Source organism: Myotis yumanensis, unplaced genomic scaffold (genome assembly GCF_028538775.1).
Source record: "Myotis yumanensis isolate MYYU_CA2020_CCGP unplaced genomic scaffold, mMyoYum1.0.hap1 SCAF_13, whole genome shotgun sequence".
Classification (NCBI taxonomy): domain Eukaryota; kingdom Metazoa; phylum Chordata; class Mammalia; order Chiroptera; family Vespertilionidae; genus Myotis; species Myotis yumanensis.
Window position 1 is genome coordinate 41,893,964 of NW_027223764.1, and position 25,790 is coordinate 41,919,753.

The window sequence follows — 25,790 nt, forward strand, 5'->3', positions numbered from 1 at the left end:
TGACAGGAGAGAAAAGGAAGTTGGGGCTTTTCTGGACAATCAGAAACACAGTTGCCAACCTGTGGCGTGATTGGGTGAGACTGGAGGGAGGTGGCAGTGCAGCCTTGTCTGGGCTGGGTGGCACGGCTCAGGGGCATTGGGCACAGCCTCCCTAGAGTCTCAAACCTAATCCCTGGTCAGTGACAAAGGCCGAGAGGGAGGCGTGGGAGGGAGATGGGAGTGTGGGCTGTGGCTGCCCCTTCTTGGCACCCTGTTGGAGAGAGGAGGGATTGCTGGAGGCCGCTGGCACCTGGGGAAGGTTGGGCCTCAGGGTGTGTGAGGCTCTGGCCGGACAGGCTCCTCCTGCCTCCCAGCTTCTACCACTCCCTCCTCTCTGTCGCTGCCCTTTGCCCCCTTGTCAGAGCTGGGGAACCAGTCCAGCCGGGTGACCCCATACCCTTTGCCACGCAGTTCACGACCTTTGAGCCCTGTAAGCAGCTGTGGTGCAGCCACCCTGACAACCCGTACTTCTGCAAGACCAAGAAGGGGCCCCCGCTGGACGGGACCGAGTGTGCGCCAGGCAAGGTACCTGCAGCAGGAGTGACTTTCTGGGCTCAGGCCCCAGGGGAGCCCCTGCCTCCTCACCAAGTGTGTAATGAATGTGGGGGGACGGGACGGGAAGGGGGGCAGATGCGAGCCCCGTGCACATGGAGATCTCACATGAACTCCTGCACACTCACGGCCCACACCACAGCCTTTGCTTCTCTAGTTGGCAGAATTTGGCATCACCTCATAGCCCATCCAGCAGAAATGCTTACTCCCATTTCACAGATGAGGAGAGTGAGGCCCAGGCAAGTTAAGGAACTTGTGGAGGTCACACAGAGAAGGGATGAAGGAGACTCCAGGTGTCCTGCCTACTGTCCCCCAGGCTGTTTCTCCCACACACATATCCCCCGCCCCCCACAAACCTGACCTTCCATGTATTTTCTTGCTGTGTGTTTGCTCCGCATGCATTGGAATGGGCCAGGGCTTCCTCTGGCAGAGGGACTGCATGGTCAGGTGTGGGAGCCCTGAGCTGGGTTCTGAAACCCACCTCTGCTCTATTGCTGGCCCTGCTGGAATCGCTGGGTGGTGACCTTGGGCCATTTACTGAACCTCTCTGGACCCTACTGACCCCTGACCACGCACACTGCCCATCCTCCTGTGTTTCAGAAGTTACTGAATCATGTCACAGCACATGAGAGAGCTCGGAAGAAACAGGACATTGAGAGAGGCGTGATGATGACTCAGCCTCAGCTGTGAGCCCAGCCCCTGGTCACCCACCTGCACCAGCCTGTCCTCTGTCCTCTGTCCTCTGCCCTCACCAGGCTCCTCCCACTCGCATGTGGGGCCTCCCATAGCCTGCACAGGCCCAGCAGGCTCCCAGTTATCCCGGAGACAGTATGGCTGCTCCACATGTCACCATCATTCCAGGCACTCTCCTGTCACTATTTCACATAGCAGTTCATCAGTGGTTCTCAATTTTGGCCGCAATTGGAACCATCTGGGACCTTTAAAAGTCCCCGCCCCCCAGAACAGGGTGTGACAGCATCTGGGACGAGCTATCTCTTGGGGTGATGGAAATGTCCTAAAATTGGTTTGTGGTGACAGTTGCACAACGCTGTGACTTTGTGAAAGTTTATTGAATTGTACACTTAAAATGAGTGCATTTTATGGCATATAAAGAGCATATCTTGTTATGGCTTCTTTAAGAAACCCCTACCCCTAGAGATTCTGATTCAGTTGGCCTGGGGTACAGCCAAGGCATCTGGGGTTTGGAAAGTCCCAGGTGACTCCAAGGCTGAGAACCACTGAGTGACCTATTGAAAAAGACCCGGGGAGCTTTGCTGTATTTCTTCCCACTTGCCTTAGAGGAGAAGGCAAGGAGGTCATTGTGGCTGAGCCTCCTTTGTGCCTGGCCCTGTGCTAAGGCCTTTGTAGGTGTTACTGCCTTCAGTTCTTAGAACAGCCCCATTGAACAGGTGAGTAGAGTGGGGCTCGGCAAGGTGATGTTACGCCAAAGCACACATGGCTAGTCACGGCCGAGCTGGGACTCAAACCCAGGCCTCTCGGACTCGATGCCTGGATGGGTCTCCCCGTGGGGCAGGCCTGCCTCCCACGAACACACCTGCTTATGGCCCCTGGATGGTGATTTCGAGGTGGAGAGCCAAGATCGACTGTAGATAATCCAGTGTTGGAAGACTGTGCCTTTTCTCCCTTAGCAGACCTTTATTTCTCCGGGGTCGGTGAACAAATAATTGCATAGTTGTCATCGTCATTAATAGTGTGGTTCGCCATTTCTGGAGGGCTGTGTGTGCCAGGCGCTACCTCACTGGGCGCCCCCGGCGGCCCTGTGCTGGTGGGACGCTGACCTTTCCTGCGTGGTCCAGCTGAGGAGGAAACTCAGAGAGGGGAGCCCTTTTGTGGAGGGTCACTCAGCTCATGGCATGGTGGGATCCTGTGTCACCTGAGGCTTGTGCTTCTATGACCCTTTCTCTGGGCTCACCTGTGCTCCCCACCGGCTGTGCCCTGTGCCTAGTTGGGCAGCCTCCATGGCAGGCTCGATGGCATGGCCCCAGAATGACCCTGTGCCCTCTGCTCCGTCCCAGTGGTGCTTCAAAGGTCACTGCATCTGGAAGTCACCAGAGCAGACTTACGGCCAGGATGGCGGCTGGAGCTCCTGGAGCAACTTCGGGTCATGTTCGCGGTCATGCGGGGGCGGAGTGCGATCCCGTAGCCGGAACTGTGACAATCCCTTGTGAGTACGCTTAGCTGGGGTGAGCACGCCAGGGCACCCCTCTCCTTAGGCCCGAGGGGCTTGGAGGGGGAGCGGGCACAAGAGAGAAGGACCCTGCAGGGGGCTGTGTGTCTAGTGGTGAGGACCCACAATGGTGGGTGGGGGAAGATCACTCCCACCTGGGCTGACATCTCCCACTGGGTCTGACATCTGAGAATGGGTTTGAACCAGTCATTTTCAAACTCATGTGCAGAAGTTTTCCCTGGGAGCCTGGGGGGCCCAAGACTCTGCCAGTTTAACAAGCCCTCCTGTGACCCTGCGCCCCTGGCTAACCTTGGAGAAAACACTGATTTAAATTGCTTAGTCATCGTGTCTCGGGAGAATACACTCCTCCCCAAGTTGGTTTTCTACCACATGAAACAGAACTTCCTTTAACTTTCCTTAATGTACCTCTTTCTAACATCAAGTCCTCCCTCTTACCCCACCCAACTTTCAGCATTCTGGGGGTGCATTCTATTTCCCCCTTATTAGCCCTTCTGTGGGGACCCCTGCCATGGTTTTGAACTTCTGAGCCCCAGTTCTGCAGGGACTGCATCTCCTGATGCTGAAGCAGCCTGCTCACAGCAGCCTGGTGAAAGGTGGGGGCCGGCTGGGGCCGGCCTGTGGGCCCACTGGCTCCAGGACCAGCGGTCTGAACCTCATCAGGGTAGGGCCTGTCCCACTCCTCACGCAATGAGTGATGGGATGAGGCCTGCAGAGTGTCAGGGTCCTAGCATCGCTGTGGCTCAGTAACAAATACCCCCTCCCCCTCCCCAGCATCCTCAGAATAGGTCCTACCTACTCGGCTGTTTACCCCAGGGATGGGAAACGCACTACCTCCCGGAGCAGCCTGTTCCTGTGTCGGATGGCGCTACTGACCTTTCACACAAATGCGCCAAAAGGAACGGCCTTGTACCTTCCACCTGTGGCGGGTATGGAAGCCGGAGTCAGAGCGGGGCCCAGTGGTGCCCACTCTGATAAACCACCTTCCAGTCACAGTGGGTATTATCCCCTTGATCAAAGCCACCAGTTATTGGCTCCTCTGTAATAAGAACTGCTTTTATTTTATGAGGCTTAAATGAAATAATATGTGTACTCTCAGCACATCCCAGCACAGATGAAGCACTAATAAATGACAGCTGCTGTTAGAATGATCCCAGTCTGGGAGCGCTTGCTCTGTGCCAGGCGGGACGCGGGCACTTTCCTGCATGGACCCATGTAATTCTCCCAGCGGTCTGAGCGGAGTCCCGGTAACCCGTGCACTCAAATACATGATAATCTTACTGAATCCTCGGCACTTAATGGAGAAGAGGGTACAGATTGCTTTAAAATACCTTTTCTTATTTATTCCTCACAGACACACCAGGAGGCAGGTAAAATAAGAGGTATGGTGGCCCCTCCTCTAAGGGGGAATTGAGGCATAGCAAAACTAAATCACTTAACCAAGACTGCATAGTCAGGGCGTGGGGGTAAAGGAATAGTCGAGTCATTTACTGACTTCCTACTGTATGTCAGGCCTTGGTGACATTTGGAAGAATATAATACAAAGATGAATAAACTGATTTCTCTTCCAGCCCAGTTGGGAGGGTTCGTCGTTCCCATCTTCCCCATCTCTTTCCCTCCTCCCCCACAGTGGAATAGGTGGCACATGCTTCAAGGATGGAGCCAGTGACAGCAGGCTCTGAGCCCAGCAGCCCCCACAGTAGGGCACCCTCTATAGTTTATCAGTTAGAAGAGCCCCTTTTGAAGCTAGTCTAAGAGGCTGAGCTGCCATGTGGGAAGCCCGGCCTTGCCCAGCCCGCGAGGTCACCGATCTCCCTGTGCTGCCCTAGCCCAGCCTACGGAGGCCGCCTGTGCTCAGGGCCCATGTTCCAGTACCAGGTCTGCAACAGTGAGGAGTGCCCGGGGCCCTACGAGGACTTCCGGGCCCAGCAGTGTGCCAAGCGCAACTCCTACTACCTCCACCAGAACGCCAAGCACAGCTGGATCCCCCACGAGCCTGACGACGGTGAGTGGGCCCTGCTCCCCTCCCACCCCCCAGACCTGGGCCCAACGATGAAGGCTGAGGGACAGTGGGGACACTGAAAGGGACATTGCAGTTGGCAGGCTTGCCGCAGAGGACGGTGCAGGCCTTCATGTTGTGTAGCTCTGGGGGGCCACCGTCCTCATATAGTTATCCCTGGTTTGTATATTATCATGACTGTTTTCTGGAGAGGCAAGGAGAATGTCTTGAGCAAGCCCATCTGTACCGCACCAGCACGGCCAAGGGTGAACCTGAGTGGGGGCGGTGAAGGATTTAGAAAAGACAGACAAGAGAAGAAAGCTGGGTCTGGGTGGGACGCTGCCCTCTCTGATGGAGAGCTAGCAACAGTGCCATGGACTACAAGCCGTGTCTTTATTTTATAGCCAGATTCCACGAGGCAAAGTAAGGGCGTCACCAAGATGTTTACAACATTCTCATGGGTTTCAATCCTACTCAACTACATGCACCTGAACTCTATCCAGCCCACATCACTCAGCCACGTGGGGCCACGTGTTTGGACCATAGGTTCAAGCTTACAACTATAGCTGTTGGCTGTAATTGTGCTGGGAGGGCTTTGCCCTCCAAGCTGGGACTTGCATGTGGCCATGAGAGGACTGTGCCCTCTTATTAGTCCGAGGCTTCAACCTGTCCAAACACTGTGGCTGCTCTCCATACCACCTCGCCCAGAGGTGCTGTGAGCTGGCAGCTGTGCTGGCTGTTGGGGTTGGTGCCTTTCCCACATGCCCTTACTGTACAGGTAGGCATAGTACAGGTGCAGGCACCCCTTGCTTTGCCAAACCAACGTCCCGAGAAGCTCGATCCTATCACATGCCGTGGTTTTAGGTTTTACGGATACCATTCCAGCAGTTAATGAAAATGATTTGAAAGACAGGCTGATGGGAACCTGTGGGACCTTCATACAGACTCCCTCCAGGCTGCTGTGGACAGACACGGGCCGTGGGACCCATGCAGAGGGGACCAAGACTGGGCTAGTGCCTGTCTGCTGTGAGCACATCCAGGGATGGCTCTTGAAGGGGCAGAGGGAGGCCAGCGAAGGGCTGAGATTCACCGCGCCTTAGAGCAGTCAGGCTGAAGGGACCCTGACAGTCCTCTGAGCCCACCTCCCCACCATTCTCTCCATGTTTCTCCACGAGCTGATGCTCACCCCATCAGCAGCCCTCGGCCTCAGTGCCGATGGAACAGTTCTTCCTCTTCAGGACCTGGCTGCCTCTTCATAGCCCTGGCTCCAGAGTATCAATGGTAGGACCCTCAGCCGTTCAGCCCACCTAGAATGCCAGTCTCCAAGTTGGAAGGGACCTCAAGGGCCTGTCCACTGCTCGCCAGACACATATCCTCTGGAACATGTTACATGTGTCTTCCCGCTGCTTGCTTGCCTCCTGCCCTGGGGAGCTCACCACTTCCTTGCCACTGTAGGCTGGCTCCTGCCCTGAGTTTCTCCTGCTCGGGGACATGGTGGTCAGGGTCATACTGTTCTTGGGGACAATTGGAGCCCCCATCCTTCACCCCGCCCCCTCCCCCCCAACAGTTCCCACCAGGAATCTGACTCCTGAGGGTGAAATCCAAAGTGGTATTGGATGTTGGGGCTCTGAGTCCTGAGTGCTGGGCAAGATGCCCGATGGTCCCTTAGAATGTGGCTGAGTGAGCGGCTCGCTTTGAAAGCCTTGCAGATCCCGTCAGAATCCAAACAAACCACCGTAGCACAGGGCGGGGAGGGGCGGGGACGGGTGGGGAGGCTGATGGGGCAGCTGGACTGTGAGTTTTCCCAGGACTTTGAGACAAATTCCAGGAAGCTAGCTAAGCCCCAACCTCCCATTTTCTAAGAAACACAGGGAGTGTTTATATGCTCTCTGGGACCTCCTTTTTACAACATCAATAGCTCAGAGAGAGAATAGAACATTTAATTGTTAGAACTAGAGAGGAGCCCCTTCCCTCCCTCACTGCTGCTCCGCTTACAAACCCAAACACAGACCATTATTACCATTATTCCAGCTTTTCATGCTTTCTGGTAATGTTTGCAAGCATGTTAAGATACAGCACCACATGTGTGGCTGGTTAAATGCATGTAGAGGTCAGAGCAGGACCCAAGCCAGACTGCCAGCGCTGGGATCCTGGCTCTTCCACTTACTGTGTGGCCTGGCACAAATTCCTAACCTCTCTGGTCCCTGGTTGTCTCCTCTGTCATGTTAGAACCTACTTCCTCGGGCATAGGAAGTCTTAAATGAGTTAATTCACGAAAAGCATTTAAGGTTGTACATCAAGAGCGTGTAAAGGTTTTGGAAGTATTTGGCACATAGCAAGCATTCACTACGTGTTGGCTTGTTATTGTTGTTATTATTTTATCACTTGATTTTTCTCAACCATCCAATGTAGCATTTTACTGATCAAGGAAAATACATTAGAGACAGGCTCGAAGGGGTCAGATATAATTTGCCCAAGATCACGGGGCCCATAAGTGAGTGACAGAGCAGGACACTTGAGCCCCAACCCCACTGCGCCCCCTACTGCCCAGAACTGGCTCTGGAGCTTCCAGCTTGAGCCCAGCTCGGGGCTCCGCATGGCTCCTCTCCCCGCAGACACCCAGAAGTGCGAGCTGATCTGCCGGTCAGAGGACACAGGGGATGTGGTCTTCATGAACCAGGTGGTCCACGATGGGACACGCTGCAGCTACCGGGACCCCTACAGTGTCTGTGCCCGCGGAGAGTGTGTGGTAGGTGACCCCGCCAGACCACCCACTCTGCCTGCCCCTTCTGCTCCCTAAAAAGACTAGCATTGCCTGACTGTCCCCACCCACACCCCTTAGTCTTCAAACATAACCCTGGGATGCTAGGAAGGGGCTATTGCCTAGCCCAGTGGTCGGCAAACTCATTAGTCAACAGAGCCAAATGTCAACAGTACAACGATTGAAATTTGAGAGCCAAATTTTTTAAACCTAAGCTATATAGGTAGGTACATTGTTATTAACTTAATTAGAGTACTCCTAAGACTTAGGAAGAGCCACACTCAAGGGGCCAAAGAGCCGCATGTGGCTCGCGAGCCGCAGTTTGCCGACCATGGGCCTAGCCCCATTCAAGTGAGAGGAGTGGCCAGTTTTAAGACCTTGCCCATGTCACCTGCAAGCTTGTGACCGAGCCCTGTCCAGCTATGGGTTCTCTTATGTCTGGAGCCTGGGGATGAAGGAGTGGGGGGCACAGGCTGCTGACCTCAGGGTGGTGAATGGGGATGGGAGCCTCCTCCCGCTGATCCCACCTCTGGCCTCAGCCCGTCGGCTGTGACAAAGAAGTGGGGTCCATGAAGGCAGACGACAAGTGTGGGGTCTGTGGCGGCGACAACTCTCACTGCCGGACTGTGAAGGGGACGCTGGGAAAGGCCTCCAAGCAGCCAGGTGAGCAGGCTGGGCTGGAGGCGGGGCAGCGGTGCCTGGGCTGCCTGAGCTGTCCCTCAGGTGGGCCCTTCCTCCCAGAGCTGGGTCACAGTTTACGTGGAGAGAAAGGGCCTCAAAGCCAGTCTCCAGACCGTCCCGGCTGCCCAGGGCTGGTGACCAGAAGCCATAGCTGGTCACCTTCTTTCCAGGTGATCTGCTACCTGTGCTTGGGGCCAGGGGCTCGGAAGCATTTTCCTGCTAGGCAGTGTGTGGTGACGGGTCAGCCATCTCTTGGCTCTGGGGCTGCTGGTGGGAGAGAGGAGTCCGACAAGTTTGGAAGCGTGGCCCAGGCTGAGCTGGTAGTGTGCTTCCCCTCTCTGCTCTCTCACTTTAAAAACACCCGTGGTAAAAACAAACAAACAAACAAAAAAAAACACCCGTGCTGCCTCCTGCTTTGAACTCCTGGTACTTTTGAGTTCCTGGACTTTCCTGTCCACCTTCAATTTTGCCAAACTTGCTGTTGAACAGGCCAGATAGTAGTCCTTTACATGTTAGTATGAACGAGCTCATTGCCCTTGGGGGATGTTACAGCTTTGCCTTGCCTCTCCTTGTTGGGAGAAGATTGGTGGCTCCAAAAAAGGTTTGTTTCCGGGCCTTGGGTTGGCCATGAGGGCCCAGGGCAGCCATGCTGGATCTTCATGGCCTGCTTCATCTAAATGCCTGCTGTGGCTTAAGGTGTGGAAAGAAAGGGGGGGAGGAGAGGAAAAATCCGGAGAGGAGGGTCAAGAGAGTGGAAATAGTAGCAACTACCACACACAGAGCCCCTTCGAGTCCTAGAGCATCTTGAGCTACAGCAGCTCATGTGATCCTGGCACCACCTTGTGGGGAAGGGCCCAGGTCTGTTTAACAGATCAGGAAACTGAGGTTTCTGGGTACCTACAGGGGTGGGGGCCACGAATGGGGATGCTGGGCAGTGGGACCACGGCTCAGGGTGCTCACAGCTTTTCTGGATCCTCCTCTGGCAGGAGCTCTCAAGCTGGTACAGATCCCAGCAGGTGCCAGGCACATCCAGATCGAGAAGCTGGAGAAGGCCCCCCACCACATCGGTGAGTGTCCCGGTGCTGGGAGAGGGGCTGCCAGGCCCCCAGAGCTCCAACAGGTTTGGGGGAGCTGGGAGAGGAGAGGGTTCTAATGCAGGGAGGGGTCCACAAATTTAAATAATGGCAGAGGTCCTCTTTTTCTTTTGTTTTTCTGTGGTGCAGCAGTTTGGGCTGGGCTCACCTGGGTGCTGCTTTTACCTCACTGCCTGGACTCGCTCATGCAGATGCACTCAGCTGGTGGGTGTGTAGGGCCCTGGTTGGTACTGGCTGTCAGCTGGGGTCCTGGGGCTGACAGGGTCATGCCCCCAGCAGGCTAGCCCAACGTTATAGACGTGGTGTCTGTCACATGGGCCTCAGGCGTTGTGAGAGCGGCAAGCCCAGCGCGCATGCTTTTGTGTCATGCTTTCTTGTTTGTTTGCTTGTTTATTTTAGAGAGAGGAAGAGAAAGAGAGAGAGAAACATTGATTTGTTATTCCACTTATATATGCATTCATATGCGTTCATTGGTTGCTTCTTGTATGTGCCCTGGCCACGGATCGGATCCCCAACCTTGGTGTATCAGGGTATCGGGCCCACACTCTAACCAACTGAGCTGCTCAGCCAGGGCACGTCATGCTTTCCAATGTCCCATTGGCCCAGCACATCCTGTGGCCAAGCCCAGGCTTACGGTGTAGAAACAGACCATCTCTGTTTCTTGATGGAAACATGGTAGAGTCACAGTGCAAAGGGGCATGAAGACAGGAATAGGAGGAATTTGTAGCCATTTTTGCAATGTACCGTCTAAATTATTCTCATTATAATGACAAACATAATCACTAAACGAGATGCCCACCCTTTATAGTTATAACAGTTCCACAATTATATAGCCAAGGCAGATGGAAAGTTAGGGCCTCCAAATACATCAATAAAATCCAAATGAAAAACATGAATGTCGTGAGAGATTTGTTTTGTTGGTTTGTTTGCTTTACTCTGTTTTTGTTGAAACTAAGTTGGCAGTCAAAAAAATGAGTATTTCCAAAAGAGGCAAATCCACAGAGATAGAAAATAGGTCAGTGATTGTCAGGGGCTGAGAGGTGGGGGAGAGGGAGTGACTGCTACTGGGTCTCAGATTTCTCTGGGGATGATGAAAATGTTCTGGAATTAGATTGCACAACCATGTAAATACACCAAAAAGCACTGAATTGCACACTTTAAAAGGCTGGGTTGTATGGTATGTGCGTTATATCTGAATTTAAAAAACGTAAGCATGGTTTAGAGCAGGGTCCTGGCAGGGAGGGGCAGCAGGCTGCTGCCTGCACGTGGGGCCATGGATGGTTCTCTCACACTTGTCTGCGTTCAGACCCCTTCCAGAGGACACATAGGTCACACTGTTACCAAGGCCCCTCTTGCATATTGTGGCCACCAAGTCACACTGCTTGGCCCCAACTCGTCAGAAACACAACCACAAAACATAATATCTCTTGGCAGGTTCATCTGTCACAAAAATGCTGACATTTATGTTTAGATTATCGTCAAAGTAACATAAACATTTTTAAAGGTCTCCTGGGGAACTTGTCTCCCCTGGAAAGTACATCCACATTAGCACAGCTGTAATTGATCTGGAAGGTGCCTAGAGGTGTAGTCCAAACAGGCAATGGGCACAAGGGGAAACTGAGGCCCAGAGTGGGCTGTGGGCCCTCTGTGTGCTCTGACGCACCTTCGGGGTGAGCCAGTCTGACCCTGGGTTTCCTGTCTCCTGGCCCGTGCCCTTGGCAGCCACCTCACTCTGCATGGGGAGCGCAGGTTTGGAGGGCTTTGGCTCCACCATCTCTCTGCCCACTTGCCTGGGGAATCCTGCTGGAACAGGCCCCGGGGAGGGGAGCGGGCAAGGAGAGAAGGGTCCTTGACTCCAGAAAGGGGGCTACTGCTGCACCCCTACAAATGGCTCCATAATATCAGCAGCCCCTTGGGCCTCCTCAGCCCGCTCCTACCCTACCTCCAGAAGTCTAGCATCCTGATCCTCTGTAGGTGATAGGTGGGGAGTGATCCAGGTAGCCTCTGCAGAGGTGGGGCAAGCCCCTAGCATGGGGCAGTCTGTGCATGCACATTTGCCTGTGTTTATCGGGTGGGGCTCTGCTGGAGGCCAGGACAGGGACGGGCGTTGGAACTTGGCATTGGCACAGGTTGTGTGGGTATACATGCGTGAGGCACACGGCATGTATAGACTGTGTGTGTGTACGTGTGTGTGTGCGCGCACGTGCACGTGTGTGTGCGCCCTTGTGTGTGCCTGACAGGGTAAGAACTCTCTGGGGAAGCCCAGGACAGGTGGAAGCGTTGGTGATGAAGGCCCTGCCCAGACTCATTAGAGTCTAATGATTAGACTCTCCTGGAATTGGGGGACTTGGACTCTTTAACAGGAACTCACGCCGTCATAATGTCTACATGTGCTGGGTCTTGAGCTGGTACTTTCCACACGCATCTCGTTTAAGCCTCATGACAATCCATGAAGGCTCTTGTTATATCCCATTCTGTGTTTGGGAGAGAGGCTCTGAGAGCCTCAGGTGGGAAGGAGTAACAGGTAGACAGGGTGCCCTGAGGGTCCCCTGGCAAGGTCTGAGGCCCTTGGAGAGGTCTGGCTTGCGGCCCTGTGGAGGGGAACAGAAATCTGTGTGTCCCTCTTTCCCTGGCCAGCGGTGAAGAACCAGGTCACAGGCAGCTTCATCCTCAACCCCAAGGGCAAGGAAGCCACTAGCAGGACCTTCACTGCAATGGGCCTGGAGTGGGAGTACGCAGTGGAGGACGCCAAGGAAAACCTCAAGACGAGCGGGCCCCTGCCCGAAGCCATCGCTGTCCTGGTGAGCCCCCAGCCTGGTCCTCCTAGCTCACTGTCCCTGCCACCGAACCAGCACAGGCCTGCTGGAAATCCTCCTGCCCCACTCTCTTCGGGAGCCTGAGCAGGGCCACGGTGCCCTCCATCGCAGGCCAGCTCCTCCTTTGTGCGTACAGGCTGGCAGGCTGGCAGCCTGGCAGTGAGGAGGGAAAAAGGAACAGTTGTCTCACAGTCGGACCAGAGAAGCCACACACAGGGAGTTTGTTCTCCGTAGCTTAGAACCCTGGGTTTGTCCCTTGTGTTGTCCTGGCACCATCCAGCCTTAGCATGCACTATGGCATTGCCAGCGAGTGAGTTGGCAACTGACCCTGGGGTGCCACCTGGCACTGCTGGCTTCCCGAGAAGGGAAAAGGGCCACTGTCCTGGCGGGGGCCTCTCTCCCAGCCCTTCTTCCTAGACCAGAGGCCAGAGCTTAAGGAGCAGGGATGGTTAACCCAGGAGACCAGGAGGGGCTCTGTCCGCAGTGCCGTTGGCTCAGGCTGGGTGGCAGGGGAGCTTGGACAGGCTCTGTTCCTGGTGCTGCCCTCACGAGTCTGGGAGGCCCTGGAGGGCAGGGTCCAGGGCCTGCTTACTGACGTCAGCATAGTAATTCAATCCAACACCCTATTTTATGTTCATCTGTATTTATTGATCACCCATACATCGAAGGCCAATTGATTTTCAACAAAGGTACCAAGACCATTCAATGGGGAAAGAATAATCTCTTAAACTAATGGTGCTGGGTCAACTGGATAGCCACAGGTGAAAGAAGTTGGCCCCCTACCTGACATCATGCACAAAACTTAGCTCAAAGCAGATTAAAGACCCAAATTCAGGAACTCAAACCCTAGAACTGTTAGGGAAAACGGATACATCTCATGAGATTGGAGTCTGAGGGATGACCTCTCCCCTCAGGTGCTCCCCCCGGCTGAGGGCGGCCCCCGCGGCAGCCTGGCCTACAAGTACGTCATCCACGAGGACCTGCTGCCCCTCATCAGGAGCAACAACGTTCTCCTGGAGGAGACGGACACCTACGAGTGGGCGCTCAAGAGCTGGGCCCCCTGCACCAAGGCCTGCGGAGGAGGTACTGCCCCTGGGCCCGGCTGCCCCAACCATCAGCTGCCTTGTGGGTGCGGCCCTGGGCCTCTCAGAAGGAGACGAGCAGGAGTGGCCTGAGGGCTGACACTGTCTCTACCTGCGGTGTCCCCAGTTCATGACTCAGTTTCTCCTTGAAGATCTCCAGGGTGTGGAAGCCCATCTGGTAGGGTCTCTGGGCTGGGGCTGGGGTGCTAGAGCAGTATGCAGGGCAGGGCCTCTGTGCGGAGAGGCAGCCAGGTCCCCACGCACAGTTCACCTGGGATAGAGAGACAGGCTGGTCAGGGAAGGCTTCCTTAGAAAGTGACCTGGGCAGGAGGGAGTGCAAAGGCCCAGACGGAGGTGGGATTGGCCCTCCAGGCTTTCCAGAGCTCACTGTCTCTGAGGCCCCAGGCAAGGCAGTGGGGGCCTTGCCCAACCAGCCCTTGGCAGCCTGCCCCCCCCATCCCCCACCACAGGTATCCAGTTCACCAAATACGGCTGTCGGCGCCGACGAGACCACCACATGGTACAGCGGCACCTGTGCGACCACAAGAAGAGGCCCAAACCCATCCGCAGGCGCTGCAACCAGCACCAGTGCCCCCAGCCTGAGTGAGTGCCCAGGAGGGGAGAGGAGCCCGATCCCGTGCCCACCAGCCCGGGGTGTGGCAGACCTTCTCTCAGCCCTGGCCTTGGAGGAGGGTCTGCAGAGCCTGCTTCCTCCAGCCTGTAGCCCGGAGACCCAGCCCCTCGGCAGGACTCCCTGAGCAGAGAGCAGCCCGTGCCAGGCTCAGCCCACGGCCAGCGCTGCCCTCCTGTCCATCTGTCCCCTCTGGGTTCCGGGATTAACTTTCACTACCAGAAGGAAGATGCTTCCTTTGTTCTGTCACTTCCAGCATTCTTTTACAGGTGGGGAAACTGAGGCCCAATTTGGGGGCCCAGCTTTCTGCAGTGGCCTGGGAGGTCCATGCAGGTGAAGCAGTTTCAGTGCTGCCAGGCTGCAAGCCCCAGGCAGGGCGCTGTCCACCAGCTCAGCTTGGTCATCTGGGCCATGGACCCTGGGCCCCGGTTGGGGTTCCCTGGCCTGAGGATAAAGGCTCTTTTGAGCACAGGGTCATATTCTTGAGGTTATTGGGAGGTGACTTTGGGGAGAGGAAAGAGTTGTGACTTACGGAGGGTTCAAGGTCAGGCCTCCAGGCAGGGTTGAGGGTAGCTGGCCATAGGAAACCACGGAGAGCCAAATCCACTCTCTTGCCCTCCCAGGAGTCCTCCATGGTGGGGGCAGGCGCCCACTGGCCCCGCTGATCACAGCAGCTCCTGCTCCCTCGGTCTAGGGGAGCTCCAGGGTTGGGCTGGAGCTGGTGACCAGTGCTAGAGGCCGCCACAGCCTCCCTGTCCTCGGCCCAGTCTGGGATCCCCACCCCCCTCAGCCCTCCCTGCTTCCCTTTATGTGCTACTATACACTGGTATTCAGGCCACCTTCCCCCCTAGGCCATGCAAGGCCAACAGGTCACCCCCCCCCTCCCCCGGCTTGTCTGTGAAATGGCCCAATGAAGTTTTGGGGCTTTTTGTTTTTTAAAGGAAGGGGTTGCCTGAAAGAGCCTGGTTTACCACCAGCTTAGCTGATGAGCACCGAAGCTCTGCAGGTGCTAACGGTGATAGTAATGGTGCCTGCATTTATTACATGCCTACTGGATGCCATGCACCCTGCCAGGTGCTTTGCATAGATCAAGTCCTTTAATTGTCTGAAGAGCCCCATGGGAGTGTGTCCTACTGTACAAGCTGTGACTGTCGCAGCTGTTTTGTGCTCTTGATGTAAAGATGGGGTAACTGAGGCTTCACGGGTTAAAAGCTTGCTCAAGGATATGCAGGGTGCCGGGATTTAAATATGTATTATACCCATTTTTCAGATGAGGAGTCAGCGGAGCGATTAAGTCACCTCCTTGAGGCCACACAGCCTGGCATCTGCAGAGCCAGATGGACAGTGGCCTTGGTCCCTAAGCATTCTGAAGCCCAAACCCACACTCTCTGGCTCCTGCCTGCAGCAGTTCAGTGGGTGGAAGCGACCTTGGGAGGAAATGTCCCCATGGCCCACCTCCCCTCCACCTTCTGCCCTCTCTCCAGGTGGGTGATGGAGGAGTGGAGCACCTGCAGCCGGAGCTGTGGGAAGCTGGGGGTGCAGACTCGAGCAGTGCAGTGCCTGCTGCCCCTCTCCAACGGTACCCACAAGGCCATGCCAGCCAAAGCCTGCCCTGGGGACCGGCCGGAGGCCCGGCGGCCCTGCCTCCGAGTGCCTTGCCCAGCCCAGTGGCGGACGGGAGCCTGGTCCCAGGTGAGTTGTCCTCAGAGGGTGGAGGAGCTGGGCCAATGGGGCACCTTCTCTGGGGAGTCAGGGAGGAGGTGGGACTAGAGGCAGAACTATGGAAAGATCTGGTGCTCCCTGAGGGGCAGAGTTTCTGGCTGACTTTTCCCCCCTTACATGACTTGGTTTTTCTCAAAACAGAGTGGAACAGCTCCCATGTACCCTGGGCCATGGCTCCGGGTGAGGCCTTTACATTCGTTCACTATTTGCTTGGACCTTCATGCAGCACTAGGAGACATGGGCTGTTATCCCCGTGTTACATATGAGCAAATTGAAGCACATTCTTGCATTCAAGAAATATTTGCTAAGTGCCAGCTACATGCCAGGCACACTGAGCTAGGAAGGCAGGAATCCGCATCAGCCAGCCAGATCTGATCCTTGTGCTTGTAAAGCTCATGGTCTAGAGACGGAGACAGAAGGGACAAGTAAACTCATGACAAAAGCATGTACAGGGTGCAGTTGGATCTGTGTGGGGCGTGAATGGATTAACGTACCCGGGAGGACCTCACCAAGGAGGTGACCTTTGAGCTGAGGCCTGAGAGATGAGCCACAGAAGGCCCCTGAGGCAGGAACAACCTTTCCACATGCCAGATCCTGAAAGGACAGTGGGACTGGGGCTTAATGAGAGGGCCGGGGGCTGCAGGAGGACACTGGGAAGGTGGTCGGGGCTTTATGAAGCTTTAAAAGCTGGACCGCATCCTCAGAGCAGTGGAAACTACCGAGTTTTTATGTGGGTGTTACGAGCTCTGATTTCCGGTTTAAAGGCTCACGCTGGCAACTCGTAGAAAGTTCATTGTTGGGAGGCGGGGTAGGAGAGGGAAACAGTAAGAAGGCTGTGGGGTAGTCCAGGTGTTCTTGGCTGGGCCCTGGAAGTGGCCATAGGATCTTTTTTTTTTTTTTTATGTCTTGGATTCTCTCTTAGAAATTCAATTGATACAAACCTTGAAGGCATTGTGCTAAGTGAAGTAAACCAGCCACAAAATGACATATGATCCCCCTTAGACAAGGTACCTAGAATAGTCAAATTCATAAAGACAGAAGGTAGACTGGTGGTTTCTAGAGCTGCGGGAGGGAGGGCTCGGGAGTTAGTGGTTGATTGGGACAGAGTGTCAGCGTGGAAAGATGAAAAGATTCCTGGGGATGGACGGTGGTGAGGGTTGCCCAACAATAGGAATGTACTTAATGCCACAGAACTATCTACTTAAAAATAGTCAAAATGGTAAATTTTATGTGATGTATATTTGAGCACAATTTTTTTTCTTTCTTTTTAAATATTTTTTAATTTATTGATTTTAGAGAGAGAAAGAAACATCAATTTGTTGTTCCACTAATTTACACATTCATTGGTTGATTCTTTTTTTTTTTTTATTAAATTTTTATTGTTCAGATTACATTTGTTCCTCTTCCCCCCCCCCCCCCCCATAACTCCCCTCCTTCCAGTTCCCGCCCCACCCTCCGCCCTCACTCCCCACCCACTGTCCTCATCCATAGGTGCACGATTTTTGTCCAGTCTCTTCCCGAATCTCCCATTCCCCTTACCCCCCCAAGAATAGTCAGTCCATTCCCTTTCTATGTCCCTGATTCATTATAATCACCAGTTCATTCTGTACGTCAGATTATTTATTCACTTGATTCTTAGATTCACTTGTTGATAGATGCATGTTTGTTGTTCACAATTTGTATCTTTACCTTTTTCTTCTTCCTCTTCTTAAAGGATACCTTTCAGTATTTCGTATAATACTGGTTTAGTGGTGATGAACTCCTTTAGCTTTTCCTTGTCTGTGAAGCTCTTTATCTGACCTTCAATTCTGAATGATAGCTTTGCTGGATAAAGTAGTCTTGGTTGTAGGTTCTTGGTATTCAGCACTTTGAATATTTCTTGCCATTCCCTTCTGGCCTGCAAAGTTTCTGTTGAGAAATCAGCTGACAGTCGTATGGGTATTCCCTTGTAGGTAATTGAGTCTCTTTCTCTTGCTGCTTTTAAGATTCTCTCTTTGTCTTTTGCTCTTGGCATTTTAATTAATATATGTCTTGGTGTGGTCCTCTTTGGATTCCTTTTGTTTGGGGTTCTATGCGCTTCTTGGACCTGTAAGTCCATTTCTTTCACCAGGTGGGGGAAGTTCTCTGCCATTATTTCTTGAAATAGGTTTTCAATATCTTCCTGTCTCTCATCTTCTGGCACTCCTATTATTCTGATGTTGGTACGCTTGTAGCTGTCCCAGAGGCTCCTTACACTATCTTCACACTTTCGGATTCTTTTTTCATTTTGCTTTTCCAGTTGGGTGTTTTTTGTCGAATCTTTGGTTTGATTCTTGTGCTCCTCTGGTCTGCTATTGGGTATAATATTCTTTATTTCAGTCCGTGTATGCTTACTTTCTAATTTCTTTATCGTAGCATCGAGGGTCTCATTAGTTTTCGTGAGGCTCTGCTCAAGTTTATAGCAAGCCCTCAAAATTGCGATTCTTAGCTCCATATCCTCCATTTCTGTCATGTTTTTTTGTCTCCGCATCTTTTATGCTTTCTTGGTGCACCCCCTTGTGGTCTTTGTGCGCAGTCTTGTTCTAGCCAAGCCTTAATTGTTGTAGTTAACACTAGAGGGATTTGACCACCAGGCCGACTGGCTGTGGGAATCAGCTGTGGGAAAACTTCAGTCCTCTGGGGAGGTGCTAATCTAGCCTTTGCCTGAGGCGATCGGCAAATGGCTCTGCGCAGGGTTTGGGCGGGGCGGGCTCAACAGGGCGGGGGGAGGGAGCAGCTATGGCTGCTCTCAGTCCATCTCCAGAGGCTCTGCCTCTCTGTCCCCGCAACCACTGCAAACCTCGGAGGGACCGTAGCCAGACAGTCCCGCTTCTCCCGTTTGAGTCAGGGTCCCTAGAGACTCGCCCGGATCTGTAGCCCAGAGTCTGAGACTCACTCCTGATTGAAAACGACAACCGCGCCCTCAGCCACCAGCCCGCTTTGCGCGCGCACCGCCGCACCACCGTACCTTTAAATTTTCCACACTGCGCCTCCTCTAAGCCTCGTAATGCAGTTGTTTTTCCTTCTAGTTGAAGAGTCTCTCCTCAGCCAGCCTTCCTGTGGTTCTGGGTGATGTCCGTTCCGTCTTTTAGTTGTATTTTTGAAGTGGTTGTTCGAGGCAGCAAACTCCGGTGTTTACCTATGCCGCCATCTTGGTTTCTCCTATTTGAGCACAATTTAAAAAAACTCATTTGATCAAGGAGATAAGCATGGTGAGGGTTATTGTAACAGCAGAAAATTAGGGAATATCCTAAATGTTTATCTATTGGAGATTGGGAAAGAGAATTATGGTCTGTTCATACAATGAATACTACATCGCAAGAAAAATAAACAAGCTTGAACAGTACGCATCAACATAAACCTCAGAAAAATAAGTGTGAGAAAAAGCAGTGAAGTATGAAGAAGAAAAGCCCTTCCAATTTACCTAAAGTTTAAAAAGGCACAACACACTATTAGAAAATAAGCCGGAATGCTGATGTTTCAAAGCTGGTGGTGGTACTTGGACAGGTTTTTATGACCAACTTCTTCAGACTTTTCTGTACGCTTGAAATTTTGCACCACAAAGAGTATTTTGAAATAACCAAGAATCCCCACACAACTCACAAAGATTTTCTGTTCTTCTACGTAATACGTAGATTTGTCTGTTTTGGTATAAAACAGGAAGATTGCTGGTCCCACAAAAGACCCCATAGGCAAATCTAACAGAGAAGTGACAGATGGTGGGAGATAGTTGCCCCTTATAAGTCTTGGCAAGCACTTGAGAGCAACTGTTTGCAATTTTTCACCTCGGGAGGATGAGCCACCTTGTGTCATGGTTCTGTGTGGCCTGTGACACGGTGTCTCCCTCGGGTTGTCCCAGGCCCAGTCTGAGAAGCGGACCTCTGCAAGCTCTTCCCCACCCCACTAGGAGAGGCTGTGCTCGGTGCCCCAAACCCAGCCTTCCCAGTCTAATTTCACGCTGGGCAGTCTTGCTTTTCCTGGAGGTCCCACCCACCCCCACCCATTTGTCAGTGGAAGAAGCATAAGGTGGGGGGGTGCTGTGTATGGCAGCCCTCACATGTGGTTGTGTCTTCTCCTTTTGCCCAAGCCTTTTCCTCTTGGGGAAGAAGACACTTTCAAGCATGCCTCTGTACGCTGGGTTTTGGTTATTTGAGCCACAAATTCATTCATGTCTATGGGACCTTGTCACCCAACTGTGTGTTTAGCAGATGCCATGACCCAAGACCCTGCATCCTGTTACCAAGATATCATCAAGTAAACCATCCTGCCCCAGTCCCAAGGGCCGGTGTGTCAAACAGGGGAGTTTGCCAGGATGATACACAAAACATTTAAGAACCCGGGCACAGACCAGGCAGAGTGGACACAGGCGGCATTGCCGGAATGGGGTCCTGAGCCAGGTTTAACCGTTCAGACGGTGGAAGGGTTCCTGGGGTTCTGAGCTCAGTGGCTGTCTGCCACCCAGGACAGGCGTATGTGACAACTGGCGTGCTGTCCTGGTGAGGCCGTTTGGCAGCAGTCCTTGCTCATCCCTCTGACCAAGTGGGGACTTGGCACCTTTGTACGCTTTCTGTCCTGGGCACTGGCTGGATTGGAGCTCACTGCCCCCTCCCTCTGTCTCTCCACCTGCCCCTCCCTGACCACTGTGGCCTGGCCCTGCCTGTCTCCTGGCAGTGCTCTGCCACCTGCGGAGAGGGCATCCAGCAGCGGCAGGTGGTGTGCCGGACCAATGCCAACAGTCTCGGACAGTGCGAGGGGGACAAGCCGGACACCATCCAGGCCTGCAGCCTGCCTGCCTGCAGAGGTGAGCCGGAGAGGATGGGGGGGTGGGGGAGACCAGGCAGGCCCAGCTCCTCTAGACCTGATTTCCAGCCCAGCCTGTATCCTGGCCCCCTAGCAATCCCCAACATTAGAGGTGCTTCTCCCTGCTCACAGGAAACCTCCAGAACTCTACCGTGAGGGCTGACGTCCAGGCACTTGTGACCCCACAATCTGGGTCCCTACATCCTATGAACAAGATAACATCAAGTAAGTGTATTTCTGGACCCCACTCCTCCCCCACCCTTCCAGTGGTCACTGCTCCATGTGGTGGAGCAGACCCAGCTTCCAGTCTGTGCATGTGACCTTAGCCTCCAGAAGCCTCAGATTCCTCAGCTGTGAGGTGGGGATAATGCTCGTCCTGGTCCATGATCCCTTATCTGCAATTCTAAAATGCTGAAAGCTGCAAATGTTTCCCTGAATTTGGTGCAGATTCATTTGGCAGCAAGATGTGACCTGAACTAACAAGAGATCAGTTATTCTGCTGTAAAAACATTGCCATATTTGGTTATAAGATGATGTCCCAATCTCCACTGGGAATGTTATACAATATGAAAGTGAATATTATTTTTCTAACCTCAAAAGTTCTGAATTATGAGCCATGTATTGTTTCAAGATTTTTGGATAAGCAGTTGTAGATCTGAGCTGCTGTCCTACGGCTGTTGAGAGAATTAAATGAGATAATGCCTGCACCCCTGTCCAGCTGTCAGCTAACAACAACCAAAATAGTAGTTTATCTCTGTCTCATGATCAGTTCTTTCTCCCACACATGCATCCATCCACCCATCCATCCATCCGTTCATCCATCTACCCATTCATGCACCCACCTATCTACTCATCCACCCATCCATCAATAATTGACTAAGCACCTGCTATGTACCAGGATCAATGTTCTATGTGCCCTTCTAAAGTCCTTCTCTCTTTCCCAAGGGTAAGTAATTGTAGATCTGAGTTAAGAAAACGAGTAGCAGAAAGACCACAGATCCTAACGCCTAGTGACCTCACCTGTAAAACAAAGCAGTCTGACTAGATGTCCTCAGAGAATTTTCTGGCTCTCACTTTGTGGCTTCTCTGCCCCTGTGCTGAGGCTCAGGCTGTGCAAGGGCCTGGGTTTCCTTCCCTTTTCCTCCCAAGAGCAAAGGATGGGGCTCTGACTCCGGTCCTAGAATTCTGGTGCCATCTAGAGGCCACCAGACTCATTCCTTCGACTTCTGTTGGGGCAGAAACAAAGCAAAAGAGACTAGTACAGTGAGCGCTCCTGTATGCCAGGAATTTTATGAATGTTATTTATCGTGTTATCATTCATTGGTAAATGCCAGCGCTACCCCCATTTTACAGGTGACAAAACAGAGGGTGGTGGTGGAGAAATTGACTTGCCCAAGGCCTCACAGCTTTTAAGTGGGGGAGCCTTGATTGGAACCTAGATCTGCTTGACTCCACATTTACTGGTGGAGGGTTAGTGTTTGATCAGCATGTCACAAGGTGACTTACCTGGGTATTCGCCTGGTCCTGGTGGAGTGGACCAGACTCCTTTGGGTTGATTGGGAGGAGGCACGGGTTCCCACTTCCACCCAGAGCAAGGTTCCCAAGGTCTGCTACACGTTAGAGTCACCCAGTGCCCAGGTCACACCCACCCCACCCCACCCGTTTCTCTGGGTGTGGGAGCTCAGCCGTGGCTATTTGTAAAGCTCCCCAGGTGAATCCAGTTGGCAGTCAAATCTGACAACTCATGATGTAGGGCCGTGGTTCTGAGTTTCCCGTGTATTGGCATCACCCTGAAGGTCTTGTTAAAACAGAGCTGGGCCCTCGCTGGTTTGTCTCAGTAGATAGGGCGTCAGCCCATGGACTGAAGGGTCACGAGTTCGATTCTAGTCAAGGGCACATGCCCGGGTTGTAGGCTTGATCCCCAGTGTGGGCGTGCAGGAGGCAGCCGATCAATGTTTCTCTCTCTCCCCCTTTCTCTGAAATCAATAAAAACATATTTACAAACAAACAAAACACAGAGCTGGGCCCCACCCGAGTTTCTGATTCGGGAGGCCTGGGTGAGGCCTGAGAATGTGCATTTCCAACAAGCGTCGGTGATGCTGACGCTGCAGGTTGGGGACCTGCTTTGAGAGCCACTGCTCGGGGTTTAGCCCCTCTGCCATATAACAAGGGCTGTTACTCAGTCCTGTCTCCTGTCAGGTGGCCCGTGTCTCCATCTGGGGAAAAGCTTTATAGTGCGTCCAGCCAGAGCAGGAGAAGGGCCTGCCGCTGGTGGGCTGAGGGGAAGGCCGGGGGTGTGTCCTGGTGTCAGCGGCTGACAGATGTCCTCCCGGCATCGGTCCTTGTTCTGTGTGTGCAGCAGAGCCCTGCATGGGGGACAGGTCGATCCTCTGTCAGATGGAGGTGCACGAGCGCTACTGCTCCATCCCCGGCTACCACCGGCTGTGCTGTGAGTCCTGCACCAAGAAGGCCTCAGGCCCTGCTGCCAGCCTGGACCCCGGCCTGACCTCACCGCCACCCTTCTCCACTCCTGGGAGCCCCTCGCCAGGAGCCAAGACCCCTCCAGATGCTGTGGAGCCCACTGTGGGGCCAACGGGCTCAGACAACCATCCGCATGGCCGACCCACACAGCTCCCAGGACCTCTGGGTACAAGCCCCCCGGTGACCCAGCGCGTCGGCTTTGCTCCCCAGAAACTGAGTCCTGGAGCATTGCGGAGTACTTCCCCTGACGCCACCCGGGGGCAGCCTTGGGGCTGGACCACTGGCCCACCTCTGCCAGCCTCTGAGGATAAAGGGCAACTCAGGGAAGACCTGGAGCACCCGGGCACCGGCCTTCCAGCCACCTCCCCGGTGACATGAGCCCCGCCCTGCCATCCTGCCGCCAGTCAAGTTTACACTCTGTGGGCCCAAGACCTCCAGCTCAGAGGACACCCAGCGGGCCAGGGGCAAGCACAGACTTCCTTTTAAATTATTTGCCTTCTTGTTCTAGTTTCGGGCTGTGATACTTTTCACCTGTGAAATGGGTGTGCGAGGAAGAAAAAAAATCAGGGAAAACCATAACCTGAGATACCTCAGCAAGCAGCCCAGGTGACTGAGTCCAATCTCTCAGGGGCTCCTGTCTGTCTCCCCTGCCAGGACTGAGGGCCAGCTAACGCCCTGTCCTCACAGCCACTGGGTCCCACGCTGGATCCGTCCAGCTGCTTGTCTTCACAGAACTTGTGGGACCCCTGTGCAGGCCCTGTCTACCTGACCCCTCTGCTCAGAGAGGCACAGCAGGGCCAGGGAAGTTGAGGGCGGGGCCCCGGGGCAGTCAGTCAGAGAGGATGGGAGCTGGGGGTGAGGGCAGTTTGGGAGCTCTGGCTGCCGGCCTGGGGCAGGTGGGAGGCGAGTTCATCTCTGGCCCAGCCTTTTGTAGCAAGAGCTCCGTGCAGCTCTCCCAGCCAAGGCCAAGGGGCGGTCAGCTCGCCACCAGTGTTGGTGGCCACCTCTGCCTCGGTAGATGGCACTTTCTGCTGCTTCTGGGACCTCCAGTCTACAGGTGGGCTTCCCAGCCTCACTCCAGCTCACCCAAGGGGGCTCTGGACACTCTAGAAAGTGTCTTCCTCATCCAGGAATTTCCCAACTGGTGCTAGAGCCACGGCTAGACCAGGAACGGCAACCAGGTCATCACATCACTCCAGGGCGTGAAGGGAGACGACCTGGAAGGGGACACAGAGGGGGACGTGCGTTCTCAGGCTGTGCCCTGTCAATCGTTGCCCTTTGCCAAAGACCACTCCTGCTGGAGTTAGGGGTCCTTTTCTCCCACCTGGCTCCAGCTGGGCCAGAGGTTTGTGGTGCTGATGGGGGAGGGGGGTCAGGCCTCAGAGCTGAGGACCAGAGTCCACTCATAGCCGGGCTCTGGAAATGACAGGGGCCACCCCGGGCGGGATGTGAGCCTCTGCCCCATGCTGGGGTGGGGAGGAGACGCTGACAGACAGCACTGTGGTGCCTCGGCTGCCCCTACCCCCTTACATCCAAGGGCGGGTAACTTCCCTTGACCCTCTGGCTCTCTGGAAGCCACCTGAGTCCCCAAGGGTCCCTCCCAGGGGCCTCACCCCAAGTGGTGCAAGGGTCTCCCAGACCCTTCAGCAGCTGTAGAGGTGCTTGCTAGCCCTTCCTCCCCAGGTGAGGGCTGTTCTGAGCCAGGCCAGCGGGATAGGAGCAGCGGGCCAGCCTGGGAGTGCCTGGGGCGGAGAGCCCTCCACATGCTGCCTGCCCCTCCTGATGCTGGGCACACACTGAACCATTCCTGTGGCCCCGCCTGCCTGGGGAAGGGCTGTGAACTCTGCTTTTGAGATCCAGATCTTTGAATTGTTATGTATTTATTAACATTGTCCTTGGTGGTTTGTTCTGGACCCCAAAATGTTGTGTTGTGTGTTTTCTCTCTCTGTGTTTTGGAGGACAGGGGCTGGGCTGTGGCGAGACGATTGGGGGTGGGGGCTGGACGGCGAGATGCTAGAGGCACAAGAAGACTTGACCCGCAGCCTCCCTGCCTTGGCCTCACTGGCCCTGGGGCTCCTCTGAGCATCACTCAGGGTGGAGAGGTAAGAACAGGGCTGGGGGCCCACTCAGGTTTCACCGCCGAGTAGCTGTGTGGCCTCGGGAAAGTCAACATCCAGAATTTGGTCCAAAGGGTAGACGTGCTGGGGAGGTAGTTTTGGGATCTGCATGGCAAAGAACATTCTAAGGAGCAAGGCTGTCCACACATGCAGGGGTGACTTCCTTGGAAGGTGGTGAACATTCTTTCCCTGCAAAAGTCCTGTGGGGCGCGGCTACAGTGTTTGGACAGGTTCAAGCCTCGGACTAATGAGAGGGCACAGTCCTCTCGTGGCCACATGCAAGTCCAGCTTGAATGGCAGAGCCCTCCCAGCACAATTATAGCCAACAGCTATGGTTGTGAACACGTGGCCCCACGTGCCTGAGTGATAGAGTTCAGGTGCATGTAGTTGAGTAGGATTGAAACCCACGAGAATGATATAAACAACTTGACCACACCCCTACTTTGCCTCATGGCATCTGCTATAACATAAAGACACAGCTGTGGGCACTGGCGCTGTCCATCAGAGGGGCAGCGTCCCACCGAGACCCAGCTTTCATTCTCTTGTCTGTCTTTTCTAAGCCTTTCATCGCCCCCACTCAGGGTCACTGAACCAGGCTGAGCTGGCATGGCACATTAGGTGCCCTGGGGCTGAGTATGCCATGGCCGTGCCGGCTCCCCACAAGTCCGAATGGAACGTGGATGCTGGGCAGATGGTAGGAGTGTGATGCATCTTATTGGGCAGGGCAGGCTGACATGAAACACGTGCTGTACAATTTAAAAGAACCAATCCACAGCTAACCCCCTGTGGTG

The 25,790-nt window shown here is 54.1% G+C and overlaps 1 protein-coding gene across 2 annotated transcripts in view; it reads left to right on the forward strand.

Annotated features, from left to right (window-relative positions):
- Window positions 1-23,603, forward strand: part of ADAMTS14 (ADAM metallopeptidase with thrombospondin type 1 motif 14) — a 77,839-nt gene extending 54,236 nt beyond the window's left edge. For both annotated transcript variants that reach the window (XM_070431930.1, XM_070431931.1), the window contains exons 10-22: window positions 451-564; window positions 2,628-2,776; window positions 4,627-4,802; window positions 7,412-7,545; window positions 8,097-8,220; window positions 9,225-9,305; window positions 11,970-12,133; window positions 13,063-13,231; window positions 13,701-13,833; window positions 15,346-15,553; window positions 20,273-20,402; window positions 20,534-20,626; window positions 22,761-23,603. In XM_070431930.1, the coding sequence (XP_070288031.1) occupies window positions 451-564; window positions 2,628-2,776; window positions 4,627-4,802; window positions 7,412-7,545; window positions 8,097-8,220; window positions 9,225-9,305; window positions 11,970-12,133; window positions 13,063-13,231; window positions 13,701-13,833; window positions 15,346-15,553; window positions 20,273-20,402; window positions 20,534-20,626; window positions 22,761-23,260 (2,175 nt within the window). In that variant the 3' untranslated portion in view covers window positions 23,261-23,603. The remainder of the gene's footprint in view (window positions 1-450; window positions 565-2,627; window positions 2,777-4,626; window positions 4,803-7,411; window positions 7,546-8,096; window positions 8,221-9,224; window positions 9,306-11,969; window positions 12,134-13,062; window positions 13,232-13,700; window positions 13,834-15,345; window positions 15,554-20,272; window positions 20,403-20,533; window positions 20,627-22,760) is intronic.
- Window positions 23,604-25,790: the final 2,187 nt, after the last annotated feature.